Source organism: Paroedura picta, chromosome 1, assembly GCF_049243985.1.
Source record: "Paroedura picta isolate Pp20150507F chromosome 1, Ppicta_v3.0, whole genome shotgun sequence".
NCBI classification, from domain to species: domain Eukaryota; kingdom Metazoa; phylum Chordata; class Lepidosauria; order Squamata; family Gekkonidae; genus Paroedura; species Paroedura picta.
Genome location: NC_135369.1, coordinates 43,952,955 through 43,965,208, shown reverse-complemented (window position 1 = coordinate 43,965,208; position 12,254 = coordinate 43,952,955). Strand labels below are relative to the sequence as shown.

Below are 12,254 nucleotides of genomic sequence, written 5' to 3'. Positions count from 1 at the left end.
GGCTGGATGCACTTCCTACCACTGGCTAAACGCAGCAAAGAAATAATTGAGAGGAAAGAGAAATGCTGGTTAAGGAATCTTTATGGCTGGTCCTAAAAGAAACTGTCAAGTGTTAAATACTTTACGATTATGAATATGGTGATGTTTAACGGCTTGATGTTTACATAAGAGATATTAAAAGGTAAAATCAGAGGAGACAAAACAGAAAATATTTCCTGCAAAGTCATATCTTCTCTTCCATCTTCTGCATGTTGCATATCTAAGAACAGTTGTCTACAAACAAATGATAAAATGCCTAATGGCCAGTCCAGAAGTTGTTCACATTTCATTTCCACTTGGTCCCTAACTATCCTAGTATTATCTTCATGCATTCCCTGTAACTTCTCCTCCTCCCTAAAAGCCTGGTGCCTATTTTTATCTAAACAACACTGAATTTGTGGCAATTGTATCCATGTGCTTCTCCTCACACCTTCGCTGCAGTGTGCGGCATAAATGGTGGTGGAGGAAGAAACATCCAACCAGGTTGGGAAGTAAGCAGTTTCTAGAAACGCAAAGTGGTCAGGCTCAACATGTGTGAAAATAGATCAATAAGACTTTTATGATGGTTGGTGCAATAGCACGGAGGAAAGAACTGGACTGAAAGAGGATCAGTGCAAGAATCCTGATCAAACCAACTGGCAAATGTAATCCTTTATGAGAAATGTGTGAGTGTGTAGGTGCTATTTATAAGTCACCTATCCACAGTATGTTCAAGACAACGTACATCAAAAAAGTAATGTACATAAACTCATACTACAAACTAATTAAAAAACCTAATGATGAAACCATAATCCTCTAAAAATAAACCTCTAAAAATAATGAGGTTATCAGCCCCCACCCATCCCGAGGTTAGTATTGGTAGGAAGGGGATCCCTCCCCCGTTTTTACCACCATGCTTGGATTGTTGTGCTGAGATTAGATCAATTACTGTTTTTTTAAGTTTTATTGGGGTTTTTAGGTATGGAATTTTATGTATTGGGATTTTATATTGTCAGCCGCTGTGGGCCCGTGTGGGAGTGGCGGGATAGAAATGTAAAGATAAATAAATAAAATAAATAAATAAATGTTAGCAAGACTCATTCTAATTCCAGGGATGAGGTGTTGAACGAGCGGAATAAGGATAACAACATGGAGTAGTGATCAACTAAAAAGCAGGTCTTCTCAGAGGCCTGGACCACTTGTAGATTTTGAGGATCACAAAATGCATATCTCAGACTCTAGTGAGGGCTAGAGAGATTAACATGATTTGTATTTCCTGCAGCATATACCTGAAATGTATTGTTGTGCCACTATGACACATTTCCTCCTTTGACCCTGTGGCATGATAATCTTCCTAGAACTTTCCTTGAGTTTGTTGCAATGCCATACAAAAGAATGAGCAATTTGTGGGTGGGAAAGGTTACTCTTTTGAAACCTAACACACTCAGGTAAAATCTGAGCTTTATAAAGAGGTTAAGAGGACCCTGCACAGCCCAAAAGGAAAGAGCCCCTTGTTTGGGTAAAAGGCTTCACTCCTGGATTGCAGCCAAAAAACGAAAAATACAAATATTAAAAGTTACCCTTCTTGGACAGTAGGAAGCATTAAATTCATCTCCAATGCGCCGTAATTCCTGTGCAATCCATATTTCTGGCCGTGTGTCTTCAGGCATTGACTGTGACTGCCGTCCGGAAGCTGGATCAAAGCAACATAATGAAAATTAAGTTTCCAAAAAGCATCTCTTCCTCCCCACCCCTACCTCCTACTACAGGCCTATGTTTTCCCATCCAAATTAAACAAATGAGAATGACAGATTCACTAACATTATACTCAGAAAGCTTTAAGAAGTAGACTTAATAAGCAAAGAATTAGGAGTAAATCCTAAAACAGTGTCAGGTTCCTTGATGATTTATTCAGTTAAAAAAACAACACCCTGTGCATGTTTCATTATGAGTTGTCATTCTCTTAAGATTATAATTTTGCCTGTGGGTAGCAGCAACTGGAGATCTATTGGGCCTGTATACATTAACCATTTGCCCATGGCAAAGTGTAGCCACTGCTTTCCAAACCACCCCAAACATTCACATCAGTCACACAGAAGATCTAACTTTCAAAAGAAGCTAACTAAAGAATATTTATGACTTGTAGACAGTGAAAAGGATAAGTGAAAATACTAGAGGATCATCTACAAAAGAAATTATGACGGGTAGAAGTTAAGCTGAAGATGCAGCAAACAAATCTCAATGTTATGACATGCCCTTGCCAGCCATGGAGTTAAGGAGGGGGGGGGACCCAAAGTGCTTCATGACTCTTGGACATGGGGGAAGAATAGTAGATGTTACAGAGGGGGAGGAGGAAGAACTAGACATGTCTACTATTTCTGGTGGCAAATGTGTGTTTATAGTAATGTCTAGTCTGTCCCACATACAAAGCCTGTATTTATTAGTTATATTTCCATCTTGTCTTTACTATATCTGATGATGAGCAACGCTGCTAGATAAATTACAATGAGATGTTCAAGGTCACCCAGCAAGTTTCATTGCTAGGCAGAACATCTGAAACTGGTTTCTCACATCTACTCCTAACATACAGTGTCATTCAGTATATTCTGACAAGATTACCTAAGAAAAATCAGTATTTCATCGTTTTATTCTTTCTTTTTTTGCTTTCGTGTTTTAAACTGTAAACTGTCTTGGCACTGACATAATAAACCCAGTATAAAAATGCTTGATTGATGACTAAGCAACATTTAAACAGTGTAAGGTATTGAAGCAAACTGAGGGTTGTAGGTACGCTGTCACAAACCTTTAGTCCTCAGATGGATGACCTCACATGAATGAAAGTGTAATATTGGTAAATGAATGATCTCCTCAGAAGAAGTTGTTTTAACTCTCTTCGACCGATTATGCACAGGAAGGAAAAGGCAGCCTAGCGCCTGCATGCCAACAGGGCTGATCCCCAATTATGCATGATGTCGGTGCCGGCCCGGGCTCGGGCCCGCTGATTTTCCAGCATTCCACATTTGGCATGGCTATCCTCAGAGGCCAGGCTAGGCCTGTGCATACGGCCTGCTGTTATTCCACCATCGTGTGGTGGGACCCTGTACCCCCCCACACACACACCCCCTGCTGCTACCACCACTGCAAAGCATGGTGGAGCCTTCCTGCCCCAGAGTCAGGCATGCGCATGCACAACTCCGGGGCGGACCGTGTGCGCAGGAGATTTCTTCCCCCAAACATACATGAGAAACCACTGGCGGTGAGTTACAGCCACCGCCATGCATAATCGGTCATAGGTTGGTTATTTTGCTTCACCAAGAAGTTCCACCACTGAGGGATGAGCAACTGAAAAAGAACTTCTGTTGACTTTATCACAATCAATAGTACTTCAGTGGTGGTGGGGTTTCCACTGATGCCTCAGAACAATGCATAACAGAGTCTCAACACATCCTTTGGCTTGCGTAATGTTTATAAGTACACCTGACTTCCCGTACCCTTTAACTATAACTGCTACAGCTGCCTGTCTTTTTTCCTACCAAAGTAGACCCATGAACATGCTGTACAATGAATAGTGCATTCTATACCTCATCCAGCTTCTAATGCCTGCTGAGTGTTTCACTGCCAGGTTTCCTTGTTGAAAAGTTAGTACATCAAAAGATTGATACCTGTTTACTGTATCTTGCATCTTTCTATCAGTAATCTCCAAGGTGTAGTAATGTGACTCTTAAATAGTGTATTTCTGCTGCTTCTTAAGTTGATCTATTACTATGAATACACAACAATGTGCTGCTTCAAGCAGTATACTGCATATGTCTATACAAGAATGTTTACAAAAAGCAAAACAGCTGCACGCTGCTTGAGTTGACACAGGATTGTCCCTTTGGTATTCACTGCCACACTATCTGAAGTGATAAAGCATTGCAGAAGGCATGGGAGGTGGCAGACTCCCTTCCCCACATGCCTCTCTGGTCATAAATATTAACCCTCCACCCACTTTATATATTAAGAAAGCAGACAATTAAACAAAGAAATGTGCCTGCTCCCATCACATCTAACTTGGTTCCAGCAGAATTTTACTAGCTGGGATGGCCACAAGGTTAGGTGATCTCTTAGTAGTGGATTTGTTGAATCATAGAATCATGGGGCTGGAAGGGACCTCCAGGGTCATGTAGTCCAACCCCTTGCAGAATTCAGGAAATTCACAACTACCTGCCCACCCACAGTGACCCCAATTCCATGTCCAGATGATTCTCCCCCTCAAAACAAGAAGAAAAGAAGAAAAACAAGGAACAGCCAGGCCTCGCCAGCACCACCTTTAAGCCTCCCACTCGGGTGCCTGCGGAGGGAATGGCCAAGCCTCATCCACACTGCCTTCAGGACTCCCACTCAGGTGGCTGCCCCAGCAGGTAGGGGGGACACCGCTGGGCGAAACGGGGGGGGGGAACAGCCCCAGCTGTTGCCTACATCACCTTAGAGCCTACTTTGCCTTCACTTCCCCCTTCCTTCCTAATGCTAAGGTTGAGAACCACTGATCTAGAACGATGCCTTGCCTCTCTGGGAAAAACTGGAAACACTATGATGAAAACAATTTCTGACAATTCCTAGAGCGGCGTGATGTCATCTCCATAAAAGCCCAGAAGTGATATCACACCCCTGCTGATGGCTGCTCCTCCATGTCCCACCCACCCCCATCTCTTAATGGCTGCCAAGCTTGGCAACTCTATGGGTTTACAAAAATAATACATTCTAGTGGATATCTTGCACACAAAATAATCATGACCAGGTTTAAGAAGCAAGGTTTGGTGGTTTAGTACTAATATAAGCCAGTGTACAGCTACACTGCACAGTTTGGAGTGTGCAATGAAGAACTTTTTGACTTCTAACTGGCAACATCCTTCTGGAGATTCTGAAGAGACTGTATGACACCTATCAGAGATTCTTTCAGTCCACGCAACACTACCACTGCGGGGGCCCTAACAAAACTACTTTTAAGTGCTTTTCAGTTCTTATGCTGCTGAGCTGACTTTTCCCCCTCTTCAACAAATACAAGCCGAGAGTGTAAGCAAGCATGACAGCACTTCTTACCCAGAGTATTCCACAAACTTGGCATTGAAATGCAAAGGAATCACAGGGGACGACATACAGCTTCCAATCTCACAACAGTCAAAAGCTAGCTGAGCAGTGAAAATGTTAAACAAATGTGCATGGCTCCAATCTGGATGGAAAGTTTATTTCAGAGCCAAACTCACATTTAGGGATGGGCACGAACCGTGTACTGGAGTTCCATGGTCACCAACCCTTTCTCTGGGCTTCATTTTGGTGGAAGCACAGGTGAGACTGTCCTGTCCATCCAGCCCAGGGCTCAAAAGCCAACACCTCTTGCTTGCTTTCTGCTTCCATCTTCCTCTTTGGTCTGGGGTTCTAGGAGTCCAGGGGTTCTCAAATTTGGTACAGCCCCCTCCTCACATCATGAGCAATGATGGGCTCACTGGCTGGGACTGGTCAAGGAACACTTGCTATGTTTGTGCTGCTCATGGGTTCCACCACAGACTCAAAACCATCCCCACTCACTCTCCTCACTAGCAAAGTGATCACTATCCGCTGGTGCAAGGCCATCCTTCCAGATGTTTTTAAAATGGAGCCCACCAAGTCCAGGTCCGTGACTCTGATAAATCCACACTGTTGGACAGTCTAGTCATATGTTTCAGTGTGGTTTTCTATAAAGTGTCCATGGCCGTTCATTCTGCCTGCTAGCAAGGTGATCACAGGACATGGCCATATCATTCAGAATTTTTAAGAACCATCGTGGCCCCCCAGAATCCAGGTGCCAAATTGTGGATCCAGGCTGCTGTACTGGGTAGTCGTAATATTGAAGACCCTATGGGCCCTCCATCCAGAGCTGCCACGGCCTTTCTGCTGGCCCACAAGCAATGCAATTATGGCTTTGTCAGGCTGTATCTCAGTTGGATATTTGTGGTGTGGCACCACTCTAGGACACGGGGTTGGATTTCCCTCTCATCTCATTCCCTCTTGGAATATGCAAGATCTGTAGTGTGTGTAATTCTAGAGGATATGAAGAATATCCTACAAGGGGCATCAGAGGAGATGTGCATTTATGATAGAATAGAAACTTCCTCATGTTTTTCCCGATTATCTCCTCCAGAGTCCTGATTGACTCAACTGAAGTGTTCCTGCTATTTGCACGCACTTCCTCCCTTCTTGCCTCCACAACAGACTGAATGCTTACAGAACAGAACTGAACAGTTAGACAGTTAACTAGGACTCTGTCTCCCCATTTCTTTAGTTTCCTTAATAAAATTATTTTATTCTTTGAAGCAGCTTGGTGCTGGGCTCCGCTCTTGCATATTTAAATTCTGCCAACATAAGGCAGCTGCTGTGACTGCATTGCCAGGATTTTAGCCAGAGACTTGTCCTGGAGTTTGGTTGGTCTTTCCCTCTTTGGGCCCAACTCTCAGCCACCTCCCCTTCTGTCATAACTCCCCCCCATGAGCCACCTCTACCTTTCACAGGCAGAATGATTACTGGGGCCACTTTTAGGCTTCTGCACTGAGCATGACCTTAGGGCCTTGTTTAGCGGTGGTTTCCTCTTTCCCTTGTTCTGGCTCTGGGGCCTCTAGCTCATTGGTCAGATGGCTCCACTTCGTATCTATCGTGGGGTGGGGTGGAGTGGATGGGGGGTCTTCATTCCCACACTCTAGGGTGTTTACTGTGGATTCAAGCAGCTGTATCCTTCCGGATGCATGTCTGAGCCTAAGTGGGGCAAGACATATTGAGTTCAGGAAAACTCTGTGGTCTTCGGTCCCCTTGTCCACCACCCACCATATCACTCTGAATGCTGCTAAGGTGTGAGTGCATGGCTATTCCTTCCAGGGGGCCTGTAGTGGGTCACAGAGCTGGGTCTCCAGCACTAGAGGTGTCCAATATCAGCTGCAAGGCAGAGCCTGGATAGAAAGCAGATAAAAATCTGACATAGAACATAGATTTAGAATGTGATGGGGTCCTTTTCTCCAGGGATAATCCATTCATTCACTTTGCTGAGGAGGGGATTTGAGGGCATGGCCAATCCCAGCTGTGAAGTCTCTGAGCCAGTTTGGTGTAATGGTTAGGAGTGCGGACTTCTAATCTGGCATGCCAGGTTCGATTCTGCGCTCCCCCACATGCAGCCAGCTGGGTGACCTTGGGCTCGCCACGGCACTGATAAAACTGTTCTGACCGGGCAGTGATATCAGGGCTCTCTCAGCCTCACCCACCCCACAGGGTGTCTGTTGTGGGGAGAGGAAAGGGAAGGCGACTGAAAGCCGCTTTGAGCCTCCTTTGGGTAGGGAAAAGCGGCATATAAGAACCAACTTCTTCTTCTGAGGGTCGACTAGAGTCACCTTGCCACACCCTTCCTTTATCACCTGTTCCTTAACTTCACAACACTCCTTTGTTCCCACTATACTGGGAAGGTGGGGGCAGCACAAGCTGTCACGTAGGCACAGCATCTGAGTGTGACATGGGACACTGCTTAGTCAGCAGCCTCCGCCCTGTCAAGTTGAGACCGCAGGCTGTGTTTCCTTCTGGGGACTGGCAGCGGGGCCTGTCGCTAAGTGACTGCCACCAGTAGTGAACCCAGCCAGTCACACTTCTATCCAGTCATCCTTCTCTTCTCTCCTCCTTGCTTGCGTGCAGGATCCCCACTCACTTGCCCTGCCAGCAAGGAGACAGTAGCCTGCCAGTGCAGGACAATTCTTTCCTGACTCTGAGTTCTGGGTCTTCCTGTGGCCACCAATAAGGGCTTACCAGCCATAACCCAGAGCCTGGGTGGGGCATGCAAGGGTGGGGTTTTCTTAGTTCAAAAGTCATCTCATTTTACTCTACCTGCTGGCAAGGTATCTGCAAGGGACAGTTCATGTGAGTCCTGCCCCAGGTGTTCACAGTAGGTTGATGTGAAGAACATATTTTCTTATTCAGTGTGGTTATGGCTCTATTCCAGAGCCACGCTGAATGTTGGCAACAGGTTTTAGCAGGATCCAACAGATCTCATGATCTGTCTAGCAAAGGTGGCAACAGTCCAGCAGTGGTCAGGTTTGTCACTGCACTGGGTGGGTGGGACTTTAAGCTGTCCTGTAACTTGCCCCACTAGGTGATCTCAGTGCACTGATTTCAGCACCTGATCTGACCTGAGCGATCAGTCATTGAGGGATGCTGTGGGGTGGTTGGCTGTGATGGACTCATGGACCCATCTCATCACAGAATGGCACTGCTAGCTTCTTCATTTGATATTTCCTTCTCTAAATAGGAGTCAACATGGGTGGCTCCTGAGTCCCAGGCAGGGCAGGAGGGTGGCCCTGCCACATAGTGACACTGTTCGCAGAGCAGGGTGGGCCCAGAAGATGCTGGTGGAGGATTGGCCCTGCCTTACAGTCACCTTCACCTTCTCCATGCAGGTGGCTCCTGTACCTCAAGCACATCAGGAGCTACAGGAGGTACAGGCCTTGCCTTGTGAACATATCTGTCCACAGAGGGAGGGTGGGCCTGGGGGGAAGGTTGGCCCTGCAGTCATATTGCCCATTTGCGGAGGGAGAGTGGAGGGGTCAGGGACACACAAGTCATCTCAAGGTTGGCCTTGGCCTGCATTGTAATATACTACAGCCCACCTACTATGTGGATGGCTCCCAGGCCAGGGTGGAAGGGGATGACCCTGCAGTCATCTGTTTGTTGGAGAGAGGATAGGCACAGCCATGGACGCATCCGTCCGCTAGAATGCCGGCAATAGTTGTCTCCTGCATGCTTCTAGAGGGAGGGGTTGTCTATCCCAAAGAGGTCCACTGCAAGTTTGGTGCCCTCCCATTTATTTATTTATTGCATTGCATTGCATTTGTATACCGCCCTCCCCTAAGGCTCAGGGCGGTTCACATAGAACTAAACAGAACAATACATCAAACTCAGTGATTATAACAAATGAAAGGTAACAGTAATAACAACAATAAACAGAGAAATAACATGTTATAAGCCTATGGTTGGTCATATCTGTCACATGGGTTTAAGGGAGGATGGTTCAGGGGCCCAGTTGATGTTGTTTAGTTCCGGTCGACCTCAACCAAATGCCTGGTAGAGGAGCTCCCATTTGCAGGCCCTGCACAACTGTTTTAGTTCCGTTAGGGCCCTGATCTCCTCTAAGAGCTTGTTCCACCAGGTGGGGGCCAGGTTCAAGTCAAGCAGACTTCCTTGGGGTCAGGGATCACAAGATGGTTGGAGGTGGCAGAGTGCAGATCCCTTTGAGGGGCGTAGGTAGAGAGATGATCCAAGTACACTGGGCCCAGACTATATATGGCAGCGGTCTGCAACCTTTCGGCTGCCACGGACCGCTGCTCTGGTGAGTGGGGAGAGGGTGGCCCGGGGGCCCACGCGCGTGCGCGGACTGCGGTGCACGTGCGTTTGCACCCAGCAGGGGCGCAAACACGCATGCGCGGCAGTCCGTGCATGCGCGTTTGCGCCGCCGCCATGCCAGCGGCCACGGCTTCGCCTCCCGGCCCCTCCGGGCCGCCAGCAAATCGGCCGCCAAAGCGGCCGATTTGCTTGGCGGCTCGGCAAGCTTCTCTTTCCTCCCCCGCCCGAAACAAGAAGTTTGCCGGGCCGCAAGCTAATTGGCTGCTTCAACGGCCGATTTGCTCGCGGCCTGGCAAGCTTCTCGCTTCGGGCGGGGGAGGGAAGAAGCCGCGGCCCGGCGCCAAGGCCTTCGCAGCCCGGCACCAGGCCGCGGACCACAGGTTGGGGACCACTGGTATATGGCCTTAAAAGTAATTACCAAGACCTTAAGCCTGATCTGGAATTCAACTGGTAGCCAGTGCAGGAGGATGGGTCGGATGTGGGACCACCATGGTGTTGCTGTATGGACCCTGGCCACCGCATTCTGGACCATTTACAGTTTCTGGATCAAAGTTAAGGGTAGGGCTGTGTACAGCAAGTTGAAGAAGTCTAGCCTAGAGGTAACTGTTGTGTGGATCACTGTGGCTAGGTGTTCCAGGGCTAAGTAGGGTGCTAGTAGTTTGGCTTGGCAACGGTGGTAGAAGGCCAGCCACAGTACTCTTGTGACCTGGGCCTCTATGGAGAAGTCACAAAGGGTCCATCCTGTCTGTTCTATGGCCCAGAACCCACACTTGACAACATTTTCCCAGAAAGTACTTTCCTGAAGGCACTCTCTTTGGCGAACTATAACTCAAATTCCCTAAGTCACAGAATGTAGGGAGCATCAAGGAGAAGTCTGTCATGAGTTCAATGCCTTTAGCTCACTCAGGGTCCATTCTATGTACTCCAGAGCCCGTGTCTGATACCACCCCAAAAAATCACTTTCCTGGGGGCACCTTGTTTGAGTGTCTGCAATTTGGATCCCCAAAGTCCAGTCTTCACCAAACTTGGTGGCCAGGTAGATGAGAGTCAGCTACAGATGCTATGTGATTTTGCAGTTTCTAGGGCCCCAGGGAGTTGCTCCTTGAGTCCTGAAGTTCCCAAACCAGTTCAGTTCAGCAGAGTGGCTGGGTTTGGGCCAGTTATCATGGACTGTGCCCATCCCTACTCGCAATTCTTGGCTTACAAATGTATTGTTTTCACATTAGAGTAGGGAAAGGCCCTATCAATTTTCAAACACAGTTTGTCTCAGGCCCAATTTTAGTCATTTAACTGCTGAATTTCATTCAGCAAAGTCTTTTCAGTACTTGGCTTGCTTTATTATTAATATATTCTTGTTATTGTAAGTGGGGAACCAACCAGCAGAAGTGACTGTGCGATGGTGTATCTCAGAAAGAGCTCTCCACAATGGCACCTTGCAAAGCTAAATAATTTCTTCTCCCACTTACCCTAAATTTGATGACTATATCTGAATGACACCATCACAAGGCATATCTAAGCCGGCAACTCTCCCAAAATATTCTTGGGCGGGGGTACATAGCACTAGAAACCCCTGTAAGAGGAGAATACAATGGTCTAGCATAAAAATCACACTCATATCAATTATAACTAAACAAAACCCACACCCAAACCCACACCCACTCAACAGACTAATTTCTTTCAGTGACTGGGTAAAGACCATCCCCAAAAAGACAGCAAAGAGAAAGACCACAAATGCCACTCCAGTAAACCCTAACATCCAATGCAGCATGCAACTTACATACATTATATTGGTGCCAGCCCAAAGCATTTTTCTGCCCAAGGCACAAAAGTGAAATGGCAGGGCTGGCAGGCACCACATAGCCACAAATGTGGCGAAAAGGGACTTCCAACTAGCCATTAGTGCTTCCCTCCAGAGGACCATGCAAAAACATCTCATATAGCAACCTAGCCAAGACCAACACTTTTTCTGCCAAAGGAAGCGTCCTCACACATGGATGGTGCCTCTCAAGCTTGGTAAATAAAAGACAGCTTGAGACAAGCTCCCCCCACCCCCCACCCCCAATAATCTATTTAGGATTAACCAAGAAATTTCTGACTACTTTCTTACTAATTAGGTCAAGGAAACACTGCCTTTTACACCAAGGTTTGTGCTACATTATTTCACTAATAGGAGACCACGTCACATATAATAAGTTTTCTACACTGAAATCTCATAGACCGTTTACGCACTGGAGTTTTCATGCCGGGCTGCAGGCTGGAGTTGTAGTCGTGGCAGATTGCCCCATCTCTTCCTGCACCCACATGGGGGAGCATTTGGCGCGGTGCGCCTCTTCCGCCCTGATCTGTGCTCCTGCACAGGAGGTGGGGTAGTGAAGTTTCCAGTGCATAAACGGTCATAGTATCTTAATACCTGATAAACTTTGACATGTTGGCTCATGCCTACTGGTATTTTATGTTTTATTTTGCATATATAACTGGAAGCCCCACTCAATGTGGGGAATTTCAGATCCTGCAGAGCAACTTCTTATTCTTTGCAAAAGTACACAGCTGGTAAGACTGAGCATAATCAGTGATGTTTATTGTCTTGTTCAAGAAATGCTGTTTTCCTCCCAGTTAAATTCTGTATCAGTGAATTCTAGCAAGTGGGATTTCCTTGTATAGTACAAGGATATTGCAAAATACTAAAAAGCCTCATTCTCTCTTCTCTCAAGGAACCACCTGCACAAGTTTTGTTCAAAGCCAAACAAGATGCAAGTTTCACATATGCTCCCAAAAGCAGAACTGTGCAACTAGCTACCAAAACATATAAACTTGTAATGGGGCCTTTGGGACTGTGTACGTAAAAA

General features: G+C 46.6%; 2 protein-coding genes across 12 annotated transcripts in view; one reads left to right on the top strand and one right to left on the bottom strand.

Moving 5' to 3' along the window:
- BCL2L11 (BCL2 like 11) overlaps window positions 1-12,254 on the bottom strand; it is a 43,085-nt gene that overhangs the window by 14,977 nt on the left and 15,854 nt on the right. For all 6 annotated transcript variants that reach the window (XM_077336050.1, XM_077336057.1, XM_077336021.1 and 3 more), the window contains exon 3: window positions 1,599-1,711. In XM_077336050.1, coding sequence (XP_077192165.1) covers window positions 1,599-1,711 — 113 coding nt within the window. The remainder of the gene's footprint in view (window positions 1-1,598; window positions 1,712-12,254) is intronic.
- LOC143836597 (uncharacterized) overlaps window positions 1-12,254 on the top strand; it is a 301,478-nt gene that overhangs the window by 281,956 nt on the left and 7,268 nt on the right. The window lies entirely within an intron of this gene.